Genomic DNA, 24,898 nt, shown 5'->3' on the forward strand with positions numbered 1-24,898 from the left:
TCCTAATATATTGACTATAACAACTGGCAATCCCAGGGATAGATGTGTGATGCCCATGTGTATCTATTGATGTTTCCAGCAAGTTCAATGAGACCAGGTGAGTACCGCAATAGGGATGGAGATGTGCCTAAGTGTGCATTAGCTTTAGCTGCAGAAAACTACATCTTTGCATGATTCTCCCCTTTCTGGATTAAGGCAATGACAGAGTCAAAAGAAAGTAATTCATATTAAGATTCTGTAGCAAGCTATACACATTATAATGGTTCTCTACAGTAAGAGTAGATAAGAACATCTACTGATAAGGTTGCGGGGTAAACTTTGTAGATAATTTGCTCAACTTCATCAATCAGGACATGTCTACATATTGTTGTTTTTTCTTACCTGAGAAAAGCTTACCTGAGGAAATGACAAAAAAGGCAACTGAAGACACACAAAAGGCCTATGCTCCAAAGCAAGGAAGAACAGTATTAAGCAATTTTAGGCAAATTAGCCCAGAAGTCTCAATGTTTTCAGTTGCCAAGACTCCCTGTTTGGTTAGGACATATCTTTCTTAATCACGCTGGATATGAGAGCCTTTAACTGGTAATAATTATATAACCCCCTATACCAGTGAGTGGTGCTGTTGCACGTCTGAGTGCTTGGGTTGATTATGTATTGGTCTGATTCTTGTTCTGTGGTAACGATTTTTAAGAGCTGTGCTGGAGACCCCACTTGGAAATCTTACATTTGTTCCTAGACAACTGAGTTTCAATATCTATGGACTGCACTAACAACCAAACTGAAATTGCCCTTGGACATCTATTTTACTGCCGCTAAACTTCTTTCACCAATGAACTCAACCAAATATTGAGAGGGCAATATAGAACAAATGAGAACAGATGAGACTATCATAAGAGGAGCACAAACACACTTCATATTGATGACAAAATCCAACAGCAAAGCCTACTTTGATTGTGTCTGTTTGGTGATGTTTCTGATGGTTGCTCCTTCCTTTCCAATTATGGCTCCTACAAACTGGGTGGGAACCAGCATCCGTAGTGGAACATCAGACTGTGGTTTTTGCCGTGTAGCTGCACCAGGTGAGCCTTGCCTAGGCGGACCTCTCTGTCCAAAGCCACGTCTCCCCTGTGAGTGTTGCTGAGGAGGTGGCTGTGCCGCCATCTCATCCGGAATATATGCAACTTTTAACGAGTAATTTTCAAGCTGGAATCCGTTCAGTTTTTCTATTGCTCTGTACAGTTTGCAAGATTTGAAGGGGGTGGGAGGAGAGAAAGAATTGTAAGCACAAACCTGCAAAACATGGTTGTTAACTTCTCTTTTAAGCACATACATAGAGAACATGAAGCTCTCTCAACCAGTCTCTCAGTTTGAAGCATTTCTTCCTCTGTCTTTCTTGTATCTTTGTTTATACAGTCTCCACATCTAACAACAACAGTCATTTACTCTCAATAACAGTATGATAAATTCTGGTAATAAAGGGACAGTATTGCTTCTGGAACCTTCCTTACAAAAAGAAAAAGGAAATAATTTCAGCTCACTGGATTGGAGCTGTTAAATGATATGTGCTGGCTTCAATATGTAACAATCCTGTAACCTCTGACTTTTTACTAAGAAAAGTTACTTTAAAAGGTGAATGAAGTGGCATGACACACTTTATCCTCTAGGTGTGCTAACTATTGCAAAGCAAATTGTGCATACAACCCTTTAAGTGATGAAGAATGATAGCTTTGGGAATTGACTCCAGTGTACTAATGATTGAGGTGAATGGTAGAGTACTTATTGGCAAGACAACAAAACAGAGCAACTCACAGAGCACATGATTTCTGCTTTCTGCTGGGGAACAGAAAGCATAAATTTAAGGGAACTTGAAATCCTTTTAAACCCCTTCTTTCTACGCTATCCACAAACTGTGACAAATTTTGCTCTAGTTTGGTTTGTGCTCATCCCTACCATGAACAGCTTCTAATACTCTGAAGCATGTCAACTAAGTACCTCCTATAAATCAAAGTGACAAACCCCAAGCAGTGGCTCATCAAGAAATGTCACTGTAGTACCTGGTATTTTCAGCAATCCTTAGTAGATATACAACATGTGTCTATTCTTTTACAGCAAAATATATTTTGTTTTATGATATTTAAATGCATTTGCATGAAATTTGTATCATTGCTTGCTCTTATAATAACTTTGCACCGTTAAATGACAGTAGATTAATTTGTGTCTTCAAGTTACTTTCTGTGCTAGCTCAAAATTAAATGGAACTTCTTGAAACTTAATGAATTTATAATAAAATCTAGAGTTTGTGTTAGGATTAGTAGTAATATATATTTTTTATGGTGATGACAGTCAAAGTTACCGCTATGTTTATTCATATACTACAACACTTTGTCATAGCATTAATAAAATGACAGAAAAATGTGAAAGATTTAAGAATAGATTTTGTGGTTGTAGTGATTAATAAATATACTAATTAAAGCAGAAAATCCTGAAAGGTGAAAAATTAGTTCAGATCTTAGAGCTAAAGAAAACTGGTCAAGGCCTGTCATACAGCACAATAAGGGGGAAAGTTAACATTCTCATAATATACTGCTCAGGTCTGGAGCTCAATGACCAACATTACGCTTTTCAAAATCAGAGTCCAGTAGCACCTTTAAGACCAACAAAGATTTATTCAAGGCGTGAGCTTTCAAGTGTAAGCACTCTTCCTCAGACTATGAACTCCCTTCATGACAGTGGGAATATATAGCAAAAATTAATTCGGTTAACTTAGTAAACTGTGTCACACACCCAGATACAGCCATATGATTATTCTTTGCCAAAACAGCCAATTAGTTCCCTGGAATTCAGTTGTAGTTCACAAAAACATAGAAGAAATAAAACTGGCTATGTCAGTGATCAAAAGCACCCACCCCATCATTTGCTGGCCCCATCTGTCTCCATATAGGTGTGAAACATTCCTGCAAGGGAATTGCTGGCTGGCAGCTATCTCATCCCAAGACCAGGGAGTTAAAATTACATTACATTACCATCACCTTACAGTCACATTATCACAAATAAAATAAATTGTGAGGAATATGGATATACGAGTTAAACAAGGTTAGCATGAATAATGAGATAAAAAAACCTATGTCCTTGTTGAGTCCTGGGTATGTCATAGTTCTGAGTGTTGTAATAACTTGCATTTCTGCAATCTCCCTTTCTAGCCTGTTCTTGAAGTTCCTTTGCAATAAAACAGCTACTTTCAGGTCCCTTATTGAATGTCCTGGAAGACATTGAATTTTTGGCACCTCTTACTTGAAGGCAGTAAGAGACTAAAGAATTGTGCCAGGTGAGAGCTCGCAGACACAATTTCCATGGCAAAAAACTCCTGTTTTACAACTTTAACTGCTATCTCATATGCACGCATAAGTGTGCAATAGGATGCTCTACTTTGTTGCGAGTTTTCCTCCACACTCGCTCTAGTCGTCTCACTTCCCTCTTCCTCTCCTGAAACTCCCTGGTTTCTTTATGAAATTTGGTGCTCATCTGAAATATATCTGCTTAAATGAAAAATCATGTCTTGATTATTTGCACTTTCAAATGCATCAAGGGACTGGTTTCTCACTAATCAGAGAGTCAAATTATCAAAGGTATAAAGGTACCTTATTTGCAAAGCCACCTGCCTGATATGAGGTATTTCGCCACCCTTGGACACCCCCAACTTCAGTTCAGTCTAAGCCAAAACAAGAGTACAGATGCAGCAGCCACAGTGCCCTTACTCTGTTTCTCCAGGCAGGGCAAAAAGCCAGATAGTTTTGGCAAGCATGGCTCTTCCTTCTTTCTTGCTACTCATACAGCAGCTGCAGTGGGGTTGCACCCGGATGTCTGAAGGCAACTGTTATTCCCCATAAGCAACCTGGCAACTAACTAATTACAAAACTGCACAAAGGCAGATTAAATTATTAGTTACTGCACTGGCAATGAAATAGGTAGCACTGAAAAACTTGTCGCATGGCATATGATTCAGATCACAGATCATGACTGATGGAATTATTTTCCACACTCAACTGAGCCCAACTGTAGCTAACAAACAGATCCTGTATGCAAATTTTACTTTCTTGGTAGATCATTTTTAATTCTTATGTTTTATTAGTTTCTGTGTTCTATTCATTTTCTGCCTTCACTTTCTTACTAAACCTTTAGTTTTAGAGACATACAAAGATACAGATTTAGCAACTTGTGAATATTTATGTAGGTTTATGGGGGGGTGATGCAGTATTAAGAGCAGTTCATTTTAAAACAATGAAAACTAAAAGATGTTCAAAGCAAGACACATTTAAAAACAAAAGACAAGCTCGCTAGTATGTCTTTAACCTTTTTCAGAATTGCAGGTTGAATTGTTTTACATGGAAATGGACTTGCTTGCACTTATGCAGGCCTATTACAGCAGCAGAAAATATGAAGAACACACATTTAAGGATTGCCAGAGATTCTTCAGCAACATATGAGGCATCAATAAAACCAAGATTAGCTGTGTATGTAGTATAGTAGTATATGAGTAATGAACAGTTACTTTAAACAACAAAAAACCTAAATTTTTTTTTTGATAATATCACTTAGCCACAAGGTGGCAGAAACTTACAAGAAACCAATTTCTTATAGCAGCCACTAACAAGGTGTCTCAAAAACAAATATTAAAACCTGAATAAACTTATAATGAATTCCCAGACCCAAGTTTTAATACAAAGGATTAAATGTTCATAGTATCATAGAATCATAAGAGTTGGAAGGACCACCGGGCTCATCTAGTCCAACCCCCTGCCATACGCAGGACACTCACAACCTTATTGCTCATCCACTGTATCAGGCCACCCCCTTAAGCCTTTACAGAACCAGCCTCTCCATCAAATGGCTATTCAGCCTCTGTTTAAATATTTCCAAAGATGGAGAACCCACTGCCTCCCGAGGAAGCCTGTTCCACTGAGAAACCGCTCCGTCAGGAATTTCTTCCGGATGTTTAGATGGAATTTCTTTTGAATTAATTTCATCCCATTGGTTCTGGTCCGTCCCTCCGGGGCAAGAGATAACAACTCTGTTCCATCCTCTATATGGTAGCCTTTTAAATACGAAGATGGTTATCAGATCCCCTCTCGGCCGCCTCCTCTGTAGGCTAAATCTCCCCCAACCTTTCCTCATGTCTTGGTCTCCAAACCCTTCACCAGTTTGTCTACATCCCTCTTCAACTGTGGTGCCCAAAACTGAAAAGCCTCCAAGTGAGGCCGAACCAGAGCAGAGTCAAGTGGTAACATCATCTCCTGCAATCTGGACATGATACTCCATTTGATACAGCCCAAAATCCCATTTGCCTTTTTAGCCACCGAGTCACACTGCTGACTCATGTGCAACATATGGTCTACTAAGACTCCTAGATCCTTTTTGCTCATACTACTGCCAAGTCTCCCCATTGGTGTATATGGTTTTTCCTACCTAAATGCAGAATTTTACATTTGTCCCTATGGAATTTATTTTATTCAGTTTAGCCCACTTCTCGAGACAATCAAAATCAAAATAATAAATAAGATCATCCTGTATTCTGATTGTCTTCTGTTGTATTTGCTATCCCTCCCAGTTTAGTATCGCCTGCAAATGTAGTAAGTACCCTCTGCAAATTTAATAAGTATCCTCTCTAGTCCCTTGTTCAACACAGGACCCAGGTCAGGTCCCTGGGGAACTCCATTTGTCACTCTTCTCCACGAGCACCAAGGTTTATAAACTGGGTGAAAAGTTTATAATATCTAAGTTATCAGATAACAAGTGATAGAGGAACTACAGAACTACCAGCAATTTCCAGTTTTATGTACATTTCTACAGAATAACATCAGTAGTTGTGTATTTATAACACAAATCAGTGCCTGGCTTAATTTAATACTGACCAGTGTCATTACCTCCACAAGAACCTACAAAAGGACATTTTCCAAATCCTACTAAGCAACATCCACAAATTAGGTGATCAAACCAAGCCACCTTCCCTTTGAGAAAAGGTTGAAAGGTCAGCAGCTGTCCTTCAATTTCTACATTTGATTAGATTCAGTCCCTTGTCAACCTGCCTTCAGCATGTGCATAACCCATGAAATCTACAGGCTAAAACTGCACCCTACCTATGGCTTTGAATTTGCTGACCATAACGTAAGCAAAATGACTTTAGGACCCTGCAAGTAATTCTTGGTCTTGTCTGCATCCAATGTGCAGTTCTCAAAGATAAAGATAGTTATCCAGGACTGTGATTTATTATGCCAATAAAGATTACTGAGTCTGAGATTTTTATTGACACATTCCCTCCCAAGGACATTCCCAGTGGAGTCCTCAAGAATTATATCTTCTATATATATACATTAAAATTATTTATTTATTATATTTCTATACCGCCCTCCCCGGAGGCTCAGGGAGGAAAATTAGGAGGAAAAAGAAAAGATAGTTTAAAGGAATCATAACTGGGACCTTGTCTTTCTTGTATTACACTGATGTTTATGTTCTTTTTGTTGTTCTATATTTCTAAGTATAAATGGTGATTTTTTAAAAAATTTGCTTATTCGTTGTTTGGTGCTTTCATTTACCAATAAGTCACATGTGACTAATGGTGAACCTGTGGTATTTTGAAGGTAAGAGATATTCAAAGATGGTTTCCCATTGCCTGCCTCCCATCATGATACTTTAATATCTTGGGGATACTTTAATATCCAAATACTAAGCATGGCCAACCTGTTTAGTTTCTGAGGTCTGATGAGATCAGGATAGTCTGGGCTATTCAAATCAACACATTGTTTATGTGGTGTTAATTTTATTATTCATTTTAAACTACATTTGGATGGCTTTGTTTTACACACATTCATTGTGATATTTATGTTATACAAAAACTTTGATTTATATATGTTTACATATAAGTTATATATACCTCATGTTGTAATTGCCTCCTTACTGTCTAGAGATGTTTCTTTCTTTTTCACTTGTTTGGAGAACTTCTTCTCTTGGTTTGATTGTACCATACTCAACTCTTCCCATAGACTTTCTTCACCTAATGGGTACAATTCTTTAAAATGACTATTGGGTGCTTACCATGAGACATCCTTCTCCCCTGGGGTTACAGAGGACACGTATGTGGGCTATTAATCACTCATCTACAGGGAGGCAGGTCAAGACTTCCTGTATGATGATATGTCTCTTGCATGGGCACAACCTTGAAATTATGAACTTTGAAGAGGGAAAGGAACTCAAACAAAACAGACTGCTTTCCCATAAGATCACACACACACACACACCGCCCCATAATTGAAGCAGAAGAAGGAAGAATATAAATATATGGGCCTATCTTTCTTCAGGAAGGCACAATTAAAAATATTAGTTCAACATGAGACAGATAAGAAATGATTCCCAGGTGGGATAAGGTATCCTCCAAAATTTCAGGGGAGAAAGACTCCTCATGGCAAGTACCCAACTATCATTCTCTCCCTAAGCGGAGGACACTTTAGTGAGACTTGAAAGAGCAGTCCCTTAAACTCAGGGAGGGAAAGGAACATCCTTTTAGATCACGTGTTGAAGTCCTAATCTACCAAAACTGGCACCAGCTAAAACAAATTTGGTTAACTTTGTAGTGCCTTGTAAAGGTGGAAATCTTAGACCAAGTGGCAATCTTGCACACATGTTCACTTGATGCCCTGTGCAGAAATTCTGCATTGATGGCAGTACTTCTCACACAGCGAGCAGTAATTCCCTTTGGAAACCTGAGTGCCTGAAGTCTTATAGGCGTCTGCAATGCAGAGTCTGAGCAACTTTCCTATGGAAGTTTTTTTCTTCTTTTTTTTATACTTAGATTTCTATACCACCGTTCCAATTCGGCTCACGACGGTTTACAATAGTAAATAAGGAAAAACATAATAAAGCCCCCATAATCCCCTCAATTAAAACCACTAGCTGTTCAACTCGTCCAGCCAGGGGGCCAATTTCCTTGTTGTCTTACTAGTGGTGGTGAGGAGCCATATCAATCAATAACAATAACAGAATAAGAAAATGGACATGAGGGGATCCCAGCTTGAATCGAATATCCGGACCCCGCCCTGGCCTTAACCATATGCCTGGTGGAAGAGCTCCATCTTGCAGGCCCTGCAGAAAGTTGATAACTATGGCAGGGAGCTCTTCTGGGAGTTCATTCCACCAAGCTGGGGCCAGGACTGAAAAGGCCCTGGTCCAGGTCAAGACCAGGACAGCATCCCAAGGGCCCAGGACTACCAGTAGATTCATACCCACAGAGCGAAGAGCCCTGTGGGGGGCATAAGCAACCAGGTGGTCTGACAGGTAGACAGGACCCAGACCATGTATAGCCTTGAAGGTCTCTACCCGGAAACCAGTGCAGACGACGAAGCACCAGCTGAATATGAGCCCTCCATGATGTCCTAGTGAGGACCCTGGCAGCCGCATTCTGTATCAGTTGTAACTTCCGGATCAAAGACAAGGGCAGGCCTGCGTAGAGCGAGTTACAGTAGTCTAGTCTGCAAGTGACCATTTCATGGATCACTGTGTTCAAGAGGTCTGAGGACAGGTAAGGCACAGTAGCCTGGTTTGGCGGAAATGGAAGATTGCCGTCCTGCCTACTTTCATGACCTGAGCCTCCATCGAAAGGGAGGCATCAAAGGTAACATCCAAATTCCTGGCAATTGGCGCAGGTGTTAATTACACCCCATCCAGGCATGGGAGGCGCGCTTCCCGATCCTGCCCTCTTCTATCCAGCCACAGGACCTGTCTTGGAGGGGTTGAGTTTCAGGCGACTCTGCCTGAGCCATCCAGCCACTGCTTCCAAACAACTGGCAAATGTACTCAGGGGGGAATCCAGCTTGCTGTCCATTAGGAAGTAGAGCTGGGTGTCATCCACATATTGGTAACATCCCATGCCACAGCCCCTAACCAGCTGGGCTTGAGGACACATACAGATGTTAAAAAGTGTGTATCGCCCCCTTCGGAACCCTACACGGGAGCTCACAAGGGTCAGATAACTCATCCTCCACAGCAACCCTCTCCAGAGAAATGAGACCAGGCATTGCAGCGCAGTCCCCCTAATCCCGGTTCTGGTGAGGCACTGGGCCAATAACTAGTGGTCAACATCAAAAGCGGCCAACAGATCTAACAACACGAGTATGGTGTAACTGCCCCAAATCCAGCTGGTGATAAAGGTTGGAAAATGAAATTCATAGTGAATCTGATTTTCAGAAAGATTGTGTCCTAATCAGGTAAGCTTTGAGGGCCCTCTTAACATATATGTTGTGCCATAGTCATTTGGAAGGATGCAACAGGTTCAGACAGAAATAAGGTAAACTAATTTCTTGTGAACGATGGAATGTCGAGGAGACTTCGGTCTTAAGGAGGGCTCAGTTTTAAGGACTGCTTTGTGAAATACACACAGACTAGGTTTTGTATATAAAGCTGCCACCTCTGAAATCCTACAAGATGAGATTTGTTAGGAGAAAAATGATCTTTAGGGATAAACTCCGGATGGGAATTTCGCTGATAGGTTTGAAAGGTTCCTTAGTAAGTGCTCTCAATATGGTGTTTAATCTCCTAAGCAGAAAATGGTGAACCTGGGGAGGTTGTTTGGCTGCCACTTGCTTAAGAAACCTCAAAGTATGTGGTTGATTGGAGATAGGCATACCCCTGTCAACAGATAGAATGTTGGCTAGGATCGCAACTTGTCTCGTCAGAGTAACAGCTCTTAAACCACTGGAGGCCCCCTCTTGAAGAAAACTCAGCACTGCTCCTAGACCTAGAGAAAAAGAGTTAAACTGTTTCTTCTTATACCTCCTGCCAAAGGCCTTCCATGAGGAATTATATATCCTGGTCATGAATGGCTTTCTTGAGGCTAGAATGATATCTATGACCTTGCTGCTGTAAATCTTCTTATGCAGCTTCATCCTTTCATCTTCACGTGGTCAGATTGAACCATTTGTGATCTTGATGCCAAATGGGACCCTGGGAGAAACAATCTGGATGGAGAAGAAGCTTCAGAAGTTCCCGTTGAAAGCTGAATTATAGTTGAAAACCATGGTCTCCTTGATCAGCATGGTGCTAGTAGGATTACTTCTGCCCTCTGTTGAATAAACTGGTGCATAAATTTGATGCAGAAGTTTGATTACAACTGTCATTGGTAGAAATGCACACAGTAGACTAGTGGCCACATTGACGATAGAGTGTCCATGAGCTCTGCTTCCCTGTGATAGTATCTGGACCAAAATCTTTGTTCTGGTTGAGTTTCATCATGAACAGGTCTAATAATAATAGAGCTGGGACCCAAAAGTGTTGAGTAATCAGATAGAATGATTTCTGATTCAGCTCCCACTCTCCTTCCTGGATTGCCTGGAGGCTCAAACAATCTGCTTGGATGTTGTTCAGTCCCTGAATGTGTTCCATCCTTAATGACAGGGGATTTGACTCTGCCAACTTCATTATCTTTGCTGCTTCTCTGTGAAGAGTTGTTGACCTGCATCAGCTTTAGTGGTTTGTGTACAATTTTGCCAATTATTGTCTGTTTGTAGGACTAGGTGTACAATGCTCAGGAGGATTTTGAAGCGTTGTAGCACAAGGACGACTGCATGCAGTTCTAACCAATTGACTAGAAGCTTGAATTCCAATACTGAACATCTTCCCTATAACTAGTGTGTTGTTTAGGACTGCCCCCAAGCCGTTGAGGGTGGCATCCATGAATAACTGCATCTCATTTTCAGTAATGAAGAACTTTCCTGATGACCGGTTGTTTTGAAGCGTCCACCATTTGAGACTTTGTTTTACTCTGAGTGGTACCCGCTTGGACATAAGACTTCTGGTTTACGACTGCATTCTGGAAAGGCTTTAGAAATTTTTGTAGAGTGTATGTGTACCACCTGCCTCACTGCAGAGTTTCCCTGTTGGCATTTGAGTTGATGCAAAATGGAAGGCTAGAAAAACCAAAACCAAGGCCAGAAGACATTCTAAATTGAGATTTGAAGTCAACCTTGAGAGTGCTGTACAATCTATTCATGAAATACAGAAGCTTAGACTGAAGAATGTATTGGAACTGCCAGATGGCCATATATGAAACCACTCCAATCTTTGCCATCTTTCTGTTTTAATTAAATATTATGCTTTCATCAAAGGAGGCACACACCAAAAAGAGAGGTTTGGAGATGAAGTTGTATGAGGAAAGGATGAGAGAGCTTGATTTGTTTAGCCTGGAGAGATGACCAAGAGGTGATATGACAACCATCTTCAAATACTTGGAGGGCTGTCCTATAGAAGATGGAACAGGGTTATTTTCTGTTGCCACAGAAGGTCAGACCAGAACAAATGGGTTGAAATAAATTCAAAGGAATTTTCAGCTAAACATCTAGAATAAGTTCCTGAGACTTAGAGCAGTTCCTCAGAGGAACAAATCTAATCGGGAGGTGGTGAGTTCTCCTTTGAAAGTTTTTAAGCAGAGGCTAGTCATCTGATAGAAATGCTGATTTTTATGAATTTAGGCAGATTGTGAGTGGGTAGGCAGGATGTGTCAGTGTTTGTCTCTTTTGGCCCATCCTTGCATACCCAGAGAATTGCTGATCGCTATTGTGGGATGGATTCCGGGGAATGACAGAGGACAGGAAGGCCTGGAGGATCATTGTCCATGGGGCCGCGATGGGTCAGACATAACTTCACACCTAACAACAACAACTAGAAATATATGGAGAATCAATTTAATCACTTCAACTGAGGTAGGTAAAGCTTTGCTAACACATACATATATGCATGTACTCACTGTGGGATTGTGTTGGATTTGCATTGAAGTACTATCAAAACTGCTATTTTGAAGTGTTTCTAACTACAAGTCTTTACCCCTTTCTTAATCCCTAAATAAATTTTACATGTATTCATTTCACTGTGTCTTCATTGTGTTTGGGAAGAGACAAACCCTCAGTGTACCACTTACCAATCCTGCCCTTTTTGGGGACTTAACCTGTTGAATGCAAAAAGGGGCATTGAGAAGTTAACACTTGTCTTCATGACGAGTTTCATTTGAGGTGACAATAGGCAGAGACAGAATGCATATTGTCAAATGACAACTCAAAAGACATGGAGCATAAAAGCAAATTGAGGAACATAGACTCACAGTCTGCCTCCCACTATTGAGGTTAGGGTCCTTGCTTGAGGTTTCTTCTGCCTCTCACAATTTAACCTTTTTCCATTACAGGCCATGGCCCTCTGCATGTTGGAATCAGGGCCCATTCAGGTCAAGAGGTCTTACAACTTTCTGTCGTGGACATCCTGGGACAAGGCATGGTCGTAATGTAGCATCTGGTCACAATGGGTACCCATGTTTGATTCCTAAGGATTTTCCCATGTCCTCCCCACTGAGTCCATCACTCCCTCTGAGTTTGGCATGGCCAATCCATGTTTCTCCCCTCATCCTTTTATTGTCCCTGTACTGATGTGTATTCCAATGTCCAATCAGATGCATGACAGGACTCCAAAACGTTCCCTTGAATGGCACTGTTCAGAGTCAGCTACTACCTGAGATTGATCACGGATGAGAGAGCCGGGCACAAGAGTCCACCGTGAAGTCATTCCAATTAGAAATCCACAATACAGGCCAAGTTTCAACCCAGTCTCTTGTCAGGGACCAGCCTGCTTACCATATCACTCTCCCAAGTTTAAATGCCATTACCAAGTGGATCCTGGTTATTTCCTTTCCATCCCGACATTCCATTCTCTGATTGGCAGATTGGTACCATCTGTGGTCGGTGTACCCCTATGGGAACCAGGAGATGATCTATAATCATTACTCCCTTAGTGGACGATTCTTGCCTTGGCCTTTTTCCTCATCCATTGGGTCTTCATTGTCCCCGCGGTGATCCTCAACACCACACTGAAAAATCTGGTCACCTTTAAGTTGTCTTTCCAGTCCCTTTTCTACCAAGGTATCTCCAAGCCTCAAAGGATATGTTGAAATATTCTCACTTCTCACACCAGGCTGTGCACAGTCCCTGGAAGATCTGGTCCTGCTACACAATTATCTTAATGTGCCCTACGTTGTTGGCTGATCCCCTCTACATGCAGCAACTCCAGCACCCAACCCATGCTTGAACACCCACTTTTGCTTATCAAAACAACATGCATTTTGCTTTGACGACATGCATTCTGCCTCTGCCTGGAGTGCTAACCCCTAGCACTTAAGATGGATGGCTCCAAAAGGTTACATTGTGTCACAGAGAGAATACAGGGTCCTATCCTTCCCTGGGCAGAGAAGAAGAAGAAAAAGAAGAAGAGTTGGTTCTTATATGCCACTTTTCCCTACCCCAGGGGGCTCAAAGCGGCTTACAGTCGCCTTCCCATCCCTCTCCCCACAACAGACACCCTGTGGGGTGGGTGAGGCTGAGAGAGCCCTGATATCACTGCCCGGTCAGAACAGTTTTATCAGTGCCGTGGCGAGCCCAAGGTCACCCAGATGGTTGCATGTGGGGGAGCGCAGAATCGAACCCGGCATGCCAGATTAGAAGTCCGCACTCCTAACCACTACACCAAACTGGCTCTGTGGATGTGGAGTCTAATTTGAGGAGTCTTGTACAGATCAAGCAAGGCATAGGAAGCCAGCACAAAAGCATCACACCATTAGAAATCAACACAGTCCCGTCTAATTACAATCAACACGGGGGAGGGGGGTTGACTGGAAAAGGATCACATGCTCTTCAATTCCATGTTAAACCTCCATCACCCTGGGTGTCCTTTCCCTTTTTTCTCCCTTTGACAACTGCTCCCACTAAGAGGGTTTGCAAAGTGTTGGTCTTTTGTACATTCCATATCCCTCGACCCATGGTGGGGGCAAGGATTTGGAATGGAGCTATTTTCTGTTCAATCCCCATCACCATGGGGGTCCTGGTTAATAACTTTCCCTCCACCGATGATTCATACCGCGTTCATCGGATCTCTATGTCTTTCACATGATTGAGCTAAAAGCCGGAGATGACTGAGGAAAGCCACCACCATTTTTAAGAAATCAAGAGGGGAGTCCAAGACGTGGGGCTGGAATCATTTGGTTTACCAGAAAAAACTGCGAAGGTTAAGGTTTTTTGAGAGTCCAAAGAAGGGAAGGGTGGACCCCATGGAGTTCTTGACAGAACACGTGTAGTTGTTTCTTCAGCAGAAACCTCATCCCTGAACTCAGCCACATGAGCCTTTGCAATCCTGGAATTTTTCTTTGTGTAGAAGTCCACCTCGGCAAAATTCTTCCTGTTCTGCAAGCATGTGTCTGATGATCAGGGATGGATCCCCATCATTACTAGTGAGGCCATATTCTGGGAACCATCCAGGAGTCCCAACCTATGTCCCAATACAAGTCTCTTTACTCCCAACACTTGGACCCATTGCATACTGGACTCCAAGGACCTGTGTCAATGGGGGTTGACTTCCAAGGACAGTAAACATTCCTGTCCACATCTTGCTTTCCATTGCACGACCTAGCCGTTCAGCCCCCTCATCTGCTCCCCCATGATCATTGTTGTCTCCATTTCCAGCATCAAACAGGAATAGTTTAGGGTGTTCCGCATTTTGGCATCTATGCTCATACCAGACAAAATGAGGCTGCCACCACTTACAGAGCAGTTTCAAACAACATCATTGTCTTAATCCTCACTATCCTACACCATTTGCCACATTATGTGGTACCGTTATTGACAGTTCAGGATGAAAGCAGCTAGAAGCTGAGTTTTCCGCACTTGCCCAAATAATCTCTGCTTTAGTTACTTTCCCTCCCCTGAATCAGATGCTTACGTGTGTTGGGTCGCCAGGTCTTCTTTTCTCACAGAAAAGGATGTCATTGTAATGCTTTCCACCATGAATAGGGTCCATCCACCCCATACTTGCTGTGGTACCTGACTTTGATATCTCACCTAACCCAAAGTGTCCATATAAACAGTTAATGAATTCAAGTGAACTCAAAGGTTTTTTAACATGGCGGGGGGGGGGGGGGAGGTGTCTGTGAAAGTTCGGGATTCAAATTTCATGACATCCCCCAATCCACAAACCCCACGAACTTCCATTCTTCAAGTTTATACCCACCTCTAATAACATAAGAGAATTAATGACAGCAGATGAACAATTGACCAGATAGGGATGCCAACGAGTGAACATGAAGAGATTGCTACTACAAAGAGAGAGCTTTTATGTATTTGCATTGAATACCTTGGGAAAGCAGGGTCTTAATACAAGTTGGGACATAACATGCTTTTTGTGACATGATCACTTTAATTAGCTATGATGAATGCTGTACTTGTTTAACGATTGAGGATTGGAACGTAATTAGCTAGAATGAATGCTGCACCTCTCATTTAGAAACTGAGGGCTGGAATGTATTTATTGAGACTATGTGAATGTAATATCAGGGACCTATACGAAAGTCGCTTTTCAAAACTTTCCCCATGTACTGAACAGAGTACCAAGGAATACTATAAGGGAATTTGGTAGTTTTGTATTTCTGTATTTCTATTTTTCACTTTTATTTTATTATTATTAATATAATGTATAATTTGTATGTCAGAATGACAACTTGTATATTTTTATACATATTTTTTCAGATAAACAGAATTTAATTTATAGACACTGAACACAATTGAAGTGTACATTGAGGTGGGAACCAATTCTTTAATGTTATATAGTCTTTTCAAATTTGTTTTGTAATATATTACTTATATAATATATACTTAATTTATAGATGTAGTCAAAGAAGAAATAGAAAATTCTGAAAACAGGATATTGTTTATCCGGAACGTGTTCTGACTTCACCAATATTAAATTAAAAGACATCAAAAAGAATTATCATCTTTAAATTTTATTATTTATAAAAAAAACTCATGAAGTGTGTCTTTTTCTTCTATGGTTGAGTTATTGTTGCTCAGTAGACTTTCTATTTTCATGCCCAACCATATTCTGCGTGATTGCACCACTTTTGGGGTTTTCTGAAGCCTCAAGACTGTTTCAGAGGTTTTTCAAAGGTAAAGAAGTTGAGAAAGGTTGATTTATTGGGTGATATGACCATAAATGGCCACACTAATATGCCTCCACTTCTCAAAATGGCCCATGATGGGCCTGAAGGAGATGGGAAGACAATGGGCCCTGGGTGGCTGTTTACATATTCCATTTAAAAAAAAACACTGCTTTCTAAGTGATGTGAAGTGATCAAAGGTTCCCATAGGATGCGATCCATACCTCAAAACTGCAGTGAACCAGTGATACAGTAGCCAGACAACAATATGCAAAAAATGCTATAGAATAAACCCTGTGCAACACTTTGCTCACATAATAATATATACATAGTAAATAAAATGGTTTTCCAGTAATATATAAATGATATAAATATAAATATATAAATTCGTAGGGTGATTCACTCTCAACCTATGCTATCTCACAGGGTCGTTGTGAGGAGAAAGTGGAGGATATGTATGTCAGAGCCCTTTGGCCTGTCATGGGAATTTTTCCCAAAGGTGTTGTGTTAAGGATTCTATTACTTTTTTTTCCTTTTTCCCTTAGGGATAGGAATCTGTTTTCCAAGGGGATAACCTCAGCAGTCCTTTCAACGGAAAAGATTGCAAAAATTGTGGATCCATATAGATCCATGAATTCCACACTGCAATAGGGAATGAGCACAGATGATGAAGAACCACAACCTGGACAGTCTACCTATGGCAAACTGAAGATGGGATTAAAAATACAACAGGGACCCTGCCTGCCCATTCAGTCATTGAAACAGGGATACACCCAGCAACTATATAGCCTGATGTGAGCCACTACAATTGCAATATAAGTGGTGAATAACCAAGTTACAGACACTAGGTCAAAAAGCAAGACATTATATACATAATGAATACCATTATGTAGAAAAGCAGGAATAGATGTGTGAAGCCACAGTGCTAAGAGTGATTATGACAAACCATAAGTCTCTTGACAAATTAAGGAGACTCTTAGTATGCCACCCAAGATACAGGATAGGTGTTTTGCCTACACTCCTTAGTACTATTATATCTATACATACATATACACACAAATACTCAGGTATATAGCAACACTGTCTCTGAGGATGGCTGCCCCTTTATTGATCAGGAACAGTGAATGACCAAATGGAGGCTACACCAAGTGCTCTGCATTATAAATATATACAAATAAAAAATCAAGATGATGATGATTATATAACTGTTTCCCAAACATGAGAACAATAGAATAAGTTTCCAGAAAATATACAACAGACTCCCTGGGGATTGTGGTATTTCTATTTCTAGCATCCCCTTACCCTCTATTTTGAGGGGCATACAGCTGCCTTTGAGTGGGAGGGCTTGGTTGGTAGATCTGGTCAGGATACCAGTAGATCCCAACTATGCAGAACCTGCATGCTTACCTATGTTTTTGCTGTCAATCTGAACATCTTCTTAATGTGCCCAAGTGTCTCATATGTCTGATCACTAAATAGCAGTTTACATTCAAAAGGAAGACCCCCAGGTTTTAGCCCCAATTCTGGATACCATGGGGCGTGATTAACCAAAAATGATGTTGCATTGCAATGTTTATTTATTTATAGTTAATTTATATACCGCTGTTCACCAAAAGGTCTCACAACGGTTCACAATAAAATATAAAATCATAGTAAAGTCACATAAAACCCCGTAAGTACCCATTATTACAATAAAATATTACAATGTTGGTCGGCATTGCTATATTGTGGCTTTTTGCCTTTACTGAAGTATTCAACTGCCGCTCTCCATTTGAGCCATACAGCCATTATGTCCTTTGCCAGTGGATCCTTACACTCAGGACGGAATCAATGACAGATGACATCTTGTCTCAAACAGATTTGTAATATATGCTCATTACTGACTTGCAGTTCACTGCTTTTATACCCATAACACATAATGAGTAGGTCTTATGCCCCATAAAATATATTTTCCTTCCCTCCATTTCAATAGGGGGGGGGGATGAAAAACAGATCTAACCATTGCTGGTTGTACTTCCAAAATGATCAAGGTGGCTCTGGGATGCTTAATTTAAAACAATCTAAAAATAAGCACAGCCTTCCCTCCTGAGTCTAAGCATCCCATTTTCCACTAATGCAGGTGTGAATACAAGTTCAGTTAGGGCCTTCATAGATGGAAGGCTATTGTACCCTTTCCCTTATATAATAAGCAGTTCTGAGATGGTCTCAGATCCTCTGTCAGCAACTGCGTCAAAGATTCACTCATGATAGCAGCAGGCAATGGCATATATATAGCCTAGGACCCCATATCCGACCTCTTTCCCAATTTGTCATGGGTATTGGGAATGTGGGCAGAGCTTACTTCTATAGTTGATACTTATTGCCAGGGGGGCAGAAACAACATTGCCTATCCCTTGAATTTCCCTACACTCTGTGGCAACACTTGGCAATGACGCTTTGATGGTAAGCATGCTCAGGGTATCATTGTCAGAGAACCGACAAAATGGTGAGTTGTGTTTTGACACTGATGGTGTCTCGTGACACCAAATTATTACATTTCACATCACATGCAGTCTGAGGTACTGAAGCCATTTCCCAGAGAGTTTCCAGACAAACTGCTCTTCCCTCCCCCGATTTCTGGGATGGCTTGGTAGTAAAGTTCTCAAGGTCTTCTGTCAGAACAGAGGCAACAGACTCAGAGTTCTCAATTTCAGGCCATTTTTGCCCCCCTTTATTATTTATTTATGTTTTTAAAAATTTAATAAACAAGGCCCAGTCCTTACAACAATGGCCAATAATATCAGAATTCTGAGTCATTCCCCTTTCCTTCTGAATCTGAGGTAAAAATCAGATTCTGATTTAGCTTGCTGAACAGTCCTCTCTCAGTGGGGCAGAAAAAGAACAGAGAAGAGGGTGTTAACCTCTTCCACATTACGTGACTTTGGGCGGGAAAGTCATCCTCCATGAGGGGTAGGGTAACAAATCTAGGGAGCTTCAAGATTTTTAAAATGTATATATAGCTAGTTAGTTCCTTCTCCATGGCAGGCTCTGCAAAAATGCAGATCTCAGGTGTGACTGCACAGAAACTAGGAAGATGAACACTATTTCATCCAATGTCATGTGAGAAATCATAAACTGCAATGTTGACCAAGACCGTCTTCAACATTTCAACTTTTTTTTTTATAATACCTTGGTAAGACCTGGCCATTTTTGTTCATAATCCCGAGAAAGGACTAATACATCACAATATATGTAGTAAAACATTACACTTGAGCTGCAGCATCTATACTATTAGATTCTGAACAAATGTCAAGTAGTTTGTCTTCCTTATAAAGCTGTAGATACCTACAGTTTTGTTTACCAGGGACTGTCTGTGTCACTATGACTCTGAAGAATATTTTCTTCACAAAGCATGAAGGTATTTTTAAAACAAGGGCATACATACACATTACTATGGCACTACCAAATCTTTAACACTGACCAGAAGAAATATTTGTTTGGGTTAACATTTAATAGCCACAGTTTAAAAAGGCCTATTTAATTTGTTTTGTTATAGGGTTTATGCTTAATATATTTTTATACAAGAAATTAAGCCCATGTTACCTCTGAATAAAATGGGCACTAGGCAAGAGTGCCCGGGGAAGCCTTTGCAGGGCGAAGGCTTCCCAGGGGCTGGGATGGGGCGGGCAGCGGGGTGCGACCTGGGGCGTCCCTCCACCCACCCAGCAGTGCCCCTGGGCCATGTTGGGGCCCCAGGAGCAGGGTGGCCGTGTCAGCGAGGTGGCAAGGCTGCTCCCGGAGTCAGGAGAAGGCTGCTGCCCCCACCTCCCGGACGGCTCCCTCGGCCTTCTGCCGGCCACGGGAGCAGCCCTGCCGCATCTGCGATGCAGCGAGGTTGCTCCCGGAGCCGGGAGAAGGCTGCTGCCCCCCCCCAGACAGGTCCCTCGGTCTTCTCCCGGCCGGAGAAGGCCACGGCCCCCACCCACCCATCCAGTAGTGTCCCGGTGCATTCTGGTAGGGTCAGCAGTAAGGGACCCGGGGAGGGGAGGAGAACCCGGGCTGGACGACTCACCACGCGGGCTGGCAGGTCTGTCTGTGCAGCGCGTTCCCAGGCAGGCCAGGTGAGGCCGGGGCAAGCCGCCAATGGGGAGCTATGCTTCACGCGGCTCCCCATTGGCAGCTTGGCCCTGGATGGACACTTGGAGGACCCAATCAGGAGCCGCCTCCGAGTTTTTATCCCGGACAGGGCCCGCCCTAACTCTTCCCTAGCAGCCCTTACCCTTTTATTTAATCCGCTCTGCAGGAGCAGTTAAAGATTACATGCTATGAAATGGGACAAGTCAGACAGTGAACAATATGTATATTCAGATTGTGCAACAGTTTTCATTATAAGGAAGGTAAGAAAAATATAGGTCTATTAAAGGTAAAGGTATCCTCTGTGCAATCACCAAGTCATGTCTGACCCTTGGGGTGACGCCCTCTAGCGTTTTCATCATAGACTCAATACGGGGTGGTTTGCCAGTGTCTTCCCCATAGGTCTATTAGGTGAGGATTAAAGCAATTAGATCTATTTTTGCTTTTTGGGGTGTGCAAGGAGCTTCTCTGATGTCCACAACTGCCAATATATGTTTCCATCCACTTCAACATAATTGTCATTCTACCAAACAAATGATTTTAAGTAATTTAATATTTGTCCTTGGCTCACTGTCTTGATTTTAATACTCCCTAGTGTTTCACTTATTGTTTTAAAAGAAGAAAAGAAGAAAAATAAGCTACTAAAGCAAACACAGCAGACTGAGATGAACAGCAGAAGACTACTTCCTATGGCAACTAAACCTCGTTTTAACAAAAAAAAATTAGACAGAACATAGTATTTTGCAGCAAATGCTAAAATTGTGCTTGATAAATACTTACTGCCTGGCCTGGTCCTTATTGGCATATGTTACATTTACTACTGCAGTCTCTGTGTCAGTATTCACTGGAAGACAAAAAAGAAAATTACTCTTTGCTCTTTGTTCATTTCCCTTAGAAAACCAAAACCATTTTGATTTTGAGTATTACCTTGCTCACAGTTCTCCACTGTACCATACTGTGCTAGTAAACTGTCCAGCACCTACAGAAAAGGAATATAGGTTAACACTTAAGATTTCTTTAGCAGTTATAGAGTAAAACATACACATTTCAATAGAATGTAAGAAGTCCTATAAAATGACAGGCTTGGCTCCCCCCCCAAAAAAAAAACCTCCTCCTAAGTTTTCCATCGTGCTCTGAATCTGAATCTCTAAGATCAGCTCAATGGCTATAATTAAATGGACATACAGCAGATATATGTGAAAAGAAAAAAAGGGGTTGACAGAAACAGATTAAAAAATAAATACATATTTGGTGGAAGTTAATTTTGTTTTTCATAACCACAGAAGAAAAAACAAAATCCAGATGAGATGGCAAAATGGTTATAAGATATGCACCAGTTAGACTTGTGTATTTGTAGTCATATTTAGTGACATTATACTTCCCATGCTACAACTCCCTCCACTCACTAAATTTTGGTGTCTTTCAATATTTAATGTTCCTTCTCCTGTAAATATGTTGAATTATATTAACTTCAATAGTTACACAGTGCACATTATTATGGGTTATTATTTTCTTTTTAAAAATCCTGTGAGACTTAAAAAAATTATAGGAATTATAAAAATACTGACAATTCACCCCCCCCCAAAAAAACCCTCTCCCCCAAAAACAAATTTATTTTATTTTACTTTTATTATTACATTTCTTACCTGCCACTCTCGGCATCCCAGCTCAAGGCAGGTTACAAAGTAAGATAAAAACCCAACAACAGTAAAACCCCAATAAAACCCCAATAAAACCAATTTCAATAACAACCAATAAAAAACAGAATGCCTGACGCCTGACGAAAGATGGTATGATATGCTACCTAAGCGGGGCCCGATCAGATCTTCCTCCTGCACTTGCCTCAACCGTAGATCTGGAGGAGGAGCTCTGTCTTGCAGGCCCTAAACAAAGCCGGCAGTCCCTGAAGGGCCCACAACTCTCCCTAAAAGGCTCTTACCCTGGTTGAGGCCAAGCGCACTTCCCTGGGGCTGGGAATGACATACAAGTTGGTACCTGCAGAACGCAAAGCCCTGGGTGGGTGGGGGGGGGGGGAACGGCATGGGGAAAAAAACAGCCCTTCAGATTAATGGAACCCAGAATGCAAAGGGCCTTTAAAAGTCAAAACAAAAGCCATGAACCAGATCCAGGCCGCAACTGGCAACCAATGCAGCTGTCTCAACACAGGCTGGATATGGGCCCTCCAAGGTGTTCCTGTGAGGACTTTAGCAGCTACATTCTGCACCAGCTGCAATTTCCGGGTCAGGGACAAGGGCAGGCCCACATAGAGCATGTTACAGAAGTCTATTGTGGAGGTGACCATCACATGGATCACCATGGCCAGCTGTTCAGAGGACAGATAGGGTGCTAGTAGCCTTGCCTGATGCAGGTGAAAAAATACCTGGCAGGCTTCTTTCTTGACCTGAGGCTCCATGGTCAGTGAGGCATCCAAGGTTACTCCCAAATTCCTGTCCTGGGGCATGGTGATCAGTATGGGCAACCGCACTTCTTGTTCTGCCCCCTTCCTACGCAGCCATAGGACTTCTATTTTGGAGGGGTTGAGTTTCAGGCAACTCTGCTCAAGCCATCCAGCAATATTGATGACAACCCAGCCCAAAACTCCAAAACAGCTGGGAGAGAGGGCACATAAAGATGTTAAAAAGAGTGGTAGAGAGCACCGCCCCCTGAGGAACTCCAGAAGGGAGACTACAGAAATGTGACACCTCATTCCCCACTGCCACTCTTTGGATCCAGTTCTGGAGAAAGGAGAGTAGCCAATCAAGGGCCTTCCTGGGTCACTTATAAAAATTTGTTGATAGGTAATTCAAAACTGATAAAACAGAACGTACCTGTTACTGTTGTTCATGTGCAGACAAACATTCATAGAATGAGAGTTGGAAGGGGCCTCCAGGATAATCAAGTCAACCCCCCTGAAACAATGCAGGAACTTACAACTATCAGCCCACCCACAGCGACCCCTATTTCATGCCCAAGTAATTCCCCCCCACCCTGCAAAGAAAAGAAAAAAACCTCCAGAACTCAGCCTGTCCTGGAAGAAATTCACCTACCATCCCACAGAAACAATCAGCAATTTCCTGGGTATGCACAGAAGGACCACAAGAGACAAACCTGCCAACCCAATCACAATCTGCCTAAATTCACATTCAGTTCAAAGGGACAAGGAAAATAATGTCAAAATGACACAGTATTGGGTGAGAGAGAGGACAGGCATCGCTCACAGGAAGGAATAAGTAAAAAGGACTGAGGAAACATAAGAAAAATATGAACCTAGCACCAAGAAAGCAGTGGAGAAACTACACTACTGTATGGTATGTTTATATAGTTGATTAAATTAAGACCAAAACCTGTGGCATCTTATCATTTCATCATTGCTTTGATCTGTGAAAATGATAGTCTTTAAAAATAACACATTCTTTATACCATCAAGAATTGACACTGCTGACCAGTTCCAACTTTCAGGGCACTCTTTCACTGAAACCATGTTTTCATGGAAGCTTGATGGTTAACATTGGATCAGTCATTGACCCTCAAGCCTAACCCGCCTCACCGAGACAGTGGAAAGGTAATGTGAAGGAGGGGAAAGTGCTATAAACTGTTGTGGGGAACAAATCTGGATAAAAACAACTAAATAAGTAAGTCATGCCAGCAACACCACCTGCTTGCATATTTTATAGTTATTTCATCTCATATATTAAATATAAAGCTCAGCAGTTGTTGACCTGCAACAAAATTTAAATTCTTCCTCTGGGTAAGCATTAACTACAGTTCTACAAAGTAGAAAAGGAAGAACTTGGCCTAAGTTATCTTTAAATAAAATACAGCGGCCTCAAGTAGTTTAAAATGATACGGTATGCTAAAATAGTATGTGGAGGTGTATCTGGGCTTGTTAAAGCCTTGAAAGGGCAAAACGCTTTACAACTAACAATCTGTCAGTAATTGACATTTTACATATAAAATTAGACTGTAAGGTCTTTCGAACAAGAAATTCTCGGTTCTAAAATAAATTATACAAAAGATCTTAATATACAAGGAGGTGATTTTTCAAACTGAAGAACGGTAGTGGGTGAGGCCTTGTTTGTTAACTAATTATTATCAGATGCTGTATTTTTTTAAAAAGTAAAGACTCAACAGACAGCAACACTGGTTCCATTCACTGATTCACTTCAAAGTGAGCCAAATCACAACTTAAAGGATGTTTAAAGCCTCACTCTTCCAAATCTAAGCAAGACAAGATAATCAGAACTTCCCCCTTATATAACTCACTTACCCACTCCCTTGTGCAAGCCGAAAGAAGCTGAGTGATCTAAGGTAAGAACTTTCTGCTGTTCACAGTGAATGGACAAGATTAAAGCTCATTTTACTTCAGTGTTGACCCCTACAGGAAAACGTGGCCAACGTGCATAATAATGTGATGTGCCCACGGGAACTGAAAGCTTTACTGGTGGCCTACATTAGGCACTTGGACTACTGAATAAGCCAAGATATAACAGAAGTGTCTTATGGACCTTTCCAATTATTCGATTTTGTAAGATTCCCCATTTTCCTAAAGCCAAGGAAGCTAACTCCTTAATTCTACAAAGAATCAGAGATTTAAACCATTAACACTATTCTACAATATCACATCAAAAAGGGAAGATACCCCACAGCATCTGCTAACTGAGATGAGTATTTTTCTCTAGTGTAGCAAAGAAATAATTATCCTTTAAAAAGGCTAATGCAGAGGTTCATCTACAGGAAAATGGAAGACATCATCACAAATGAAAATAATTCTATGCTTGC

At 41.4% G+C, this 24,898-nt stretch overlaps 1 protein-coding gene across 3 annotated transcripts in view; it reads right to left on the reverse strand.

Moving 5' to 3' along the window:
• IGF2BP3 (insulin like growth factor 2 mRNA binding protein 3) overlaps positions 1-24,898 on the reverse strand; it is an 85,328-nt gene that overhangs the window by 33,045 nt on the left and 27,385 nt on the right. For all 3 annotated transcript variants that reach the window (XM_077303270.1, XM_077303269.1, XM_077303271.1), the window contains 3 exons: positions 21,047-21,098; positions 20,900-20,963; positions 947-1,231 (listed from right to left, as the gene is read on the reverse strand). In XM_077303270.1, coding sequence (XP_077159385.1) covers positions 947-1,231; positions 20,900-20,963; positions 21,047-21,098 — 401 coding nt within the window. The remainder of the gene's footprint in view (positions 1-946; positions 1,232-20,899; positions 20,964-21,046; positions 21,099-24,898) is intronic.

Source organism: Paroedura picta, chromosome 11, assembly GCF_049243985.1.
Source record: "Paroedura picta isolate Pp20150507F chromosome 11, Ppicta_v3.0, whole genome shotgun sequence".
NCBI lineage: Eukaryota > Metazoa > Chordata > Lepidosauria > Squamata > Gekkonidae > Paroedura > Paroedura picta.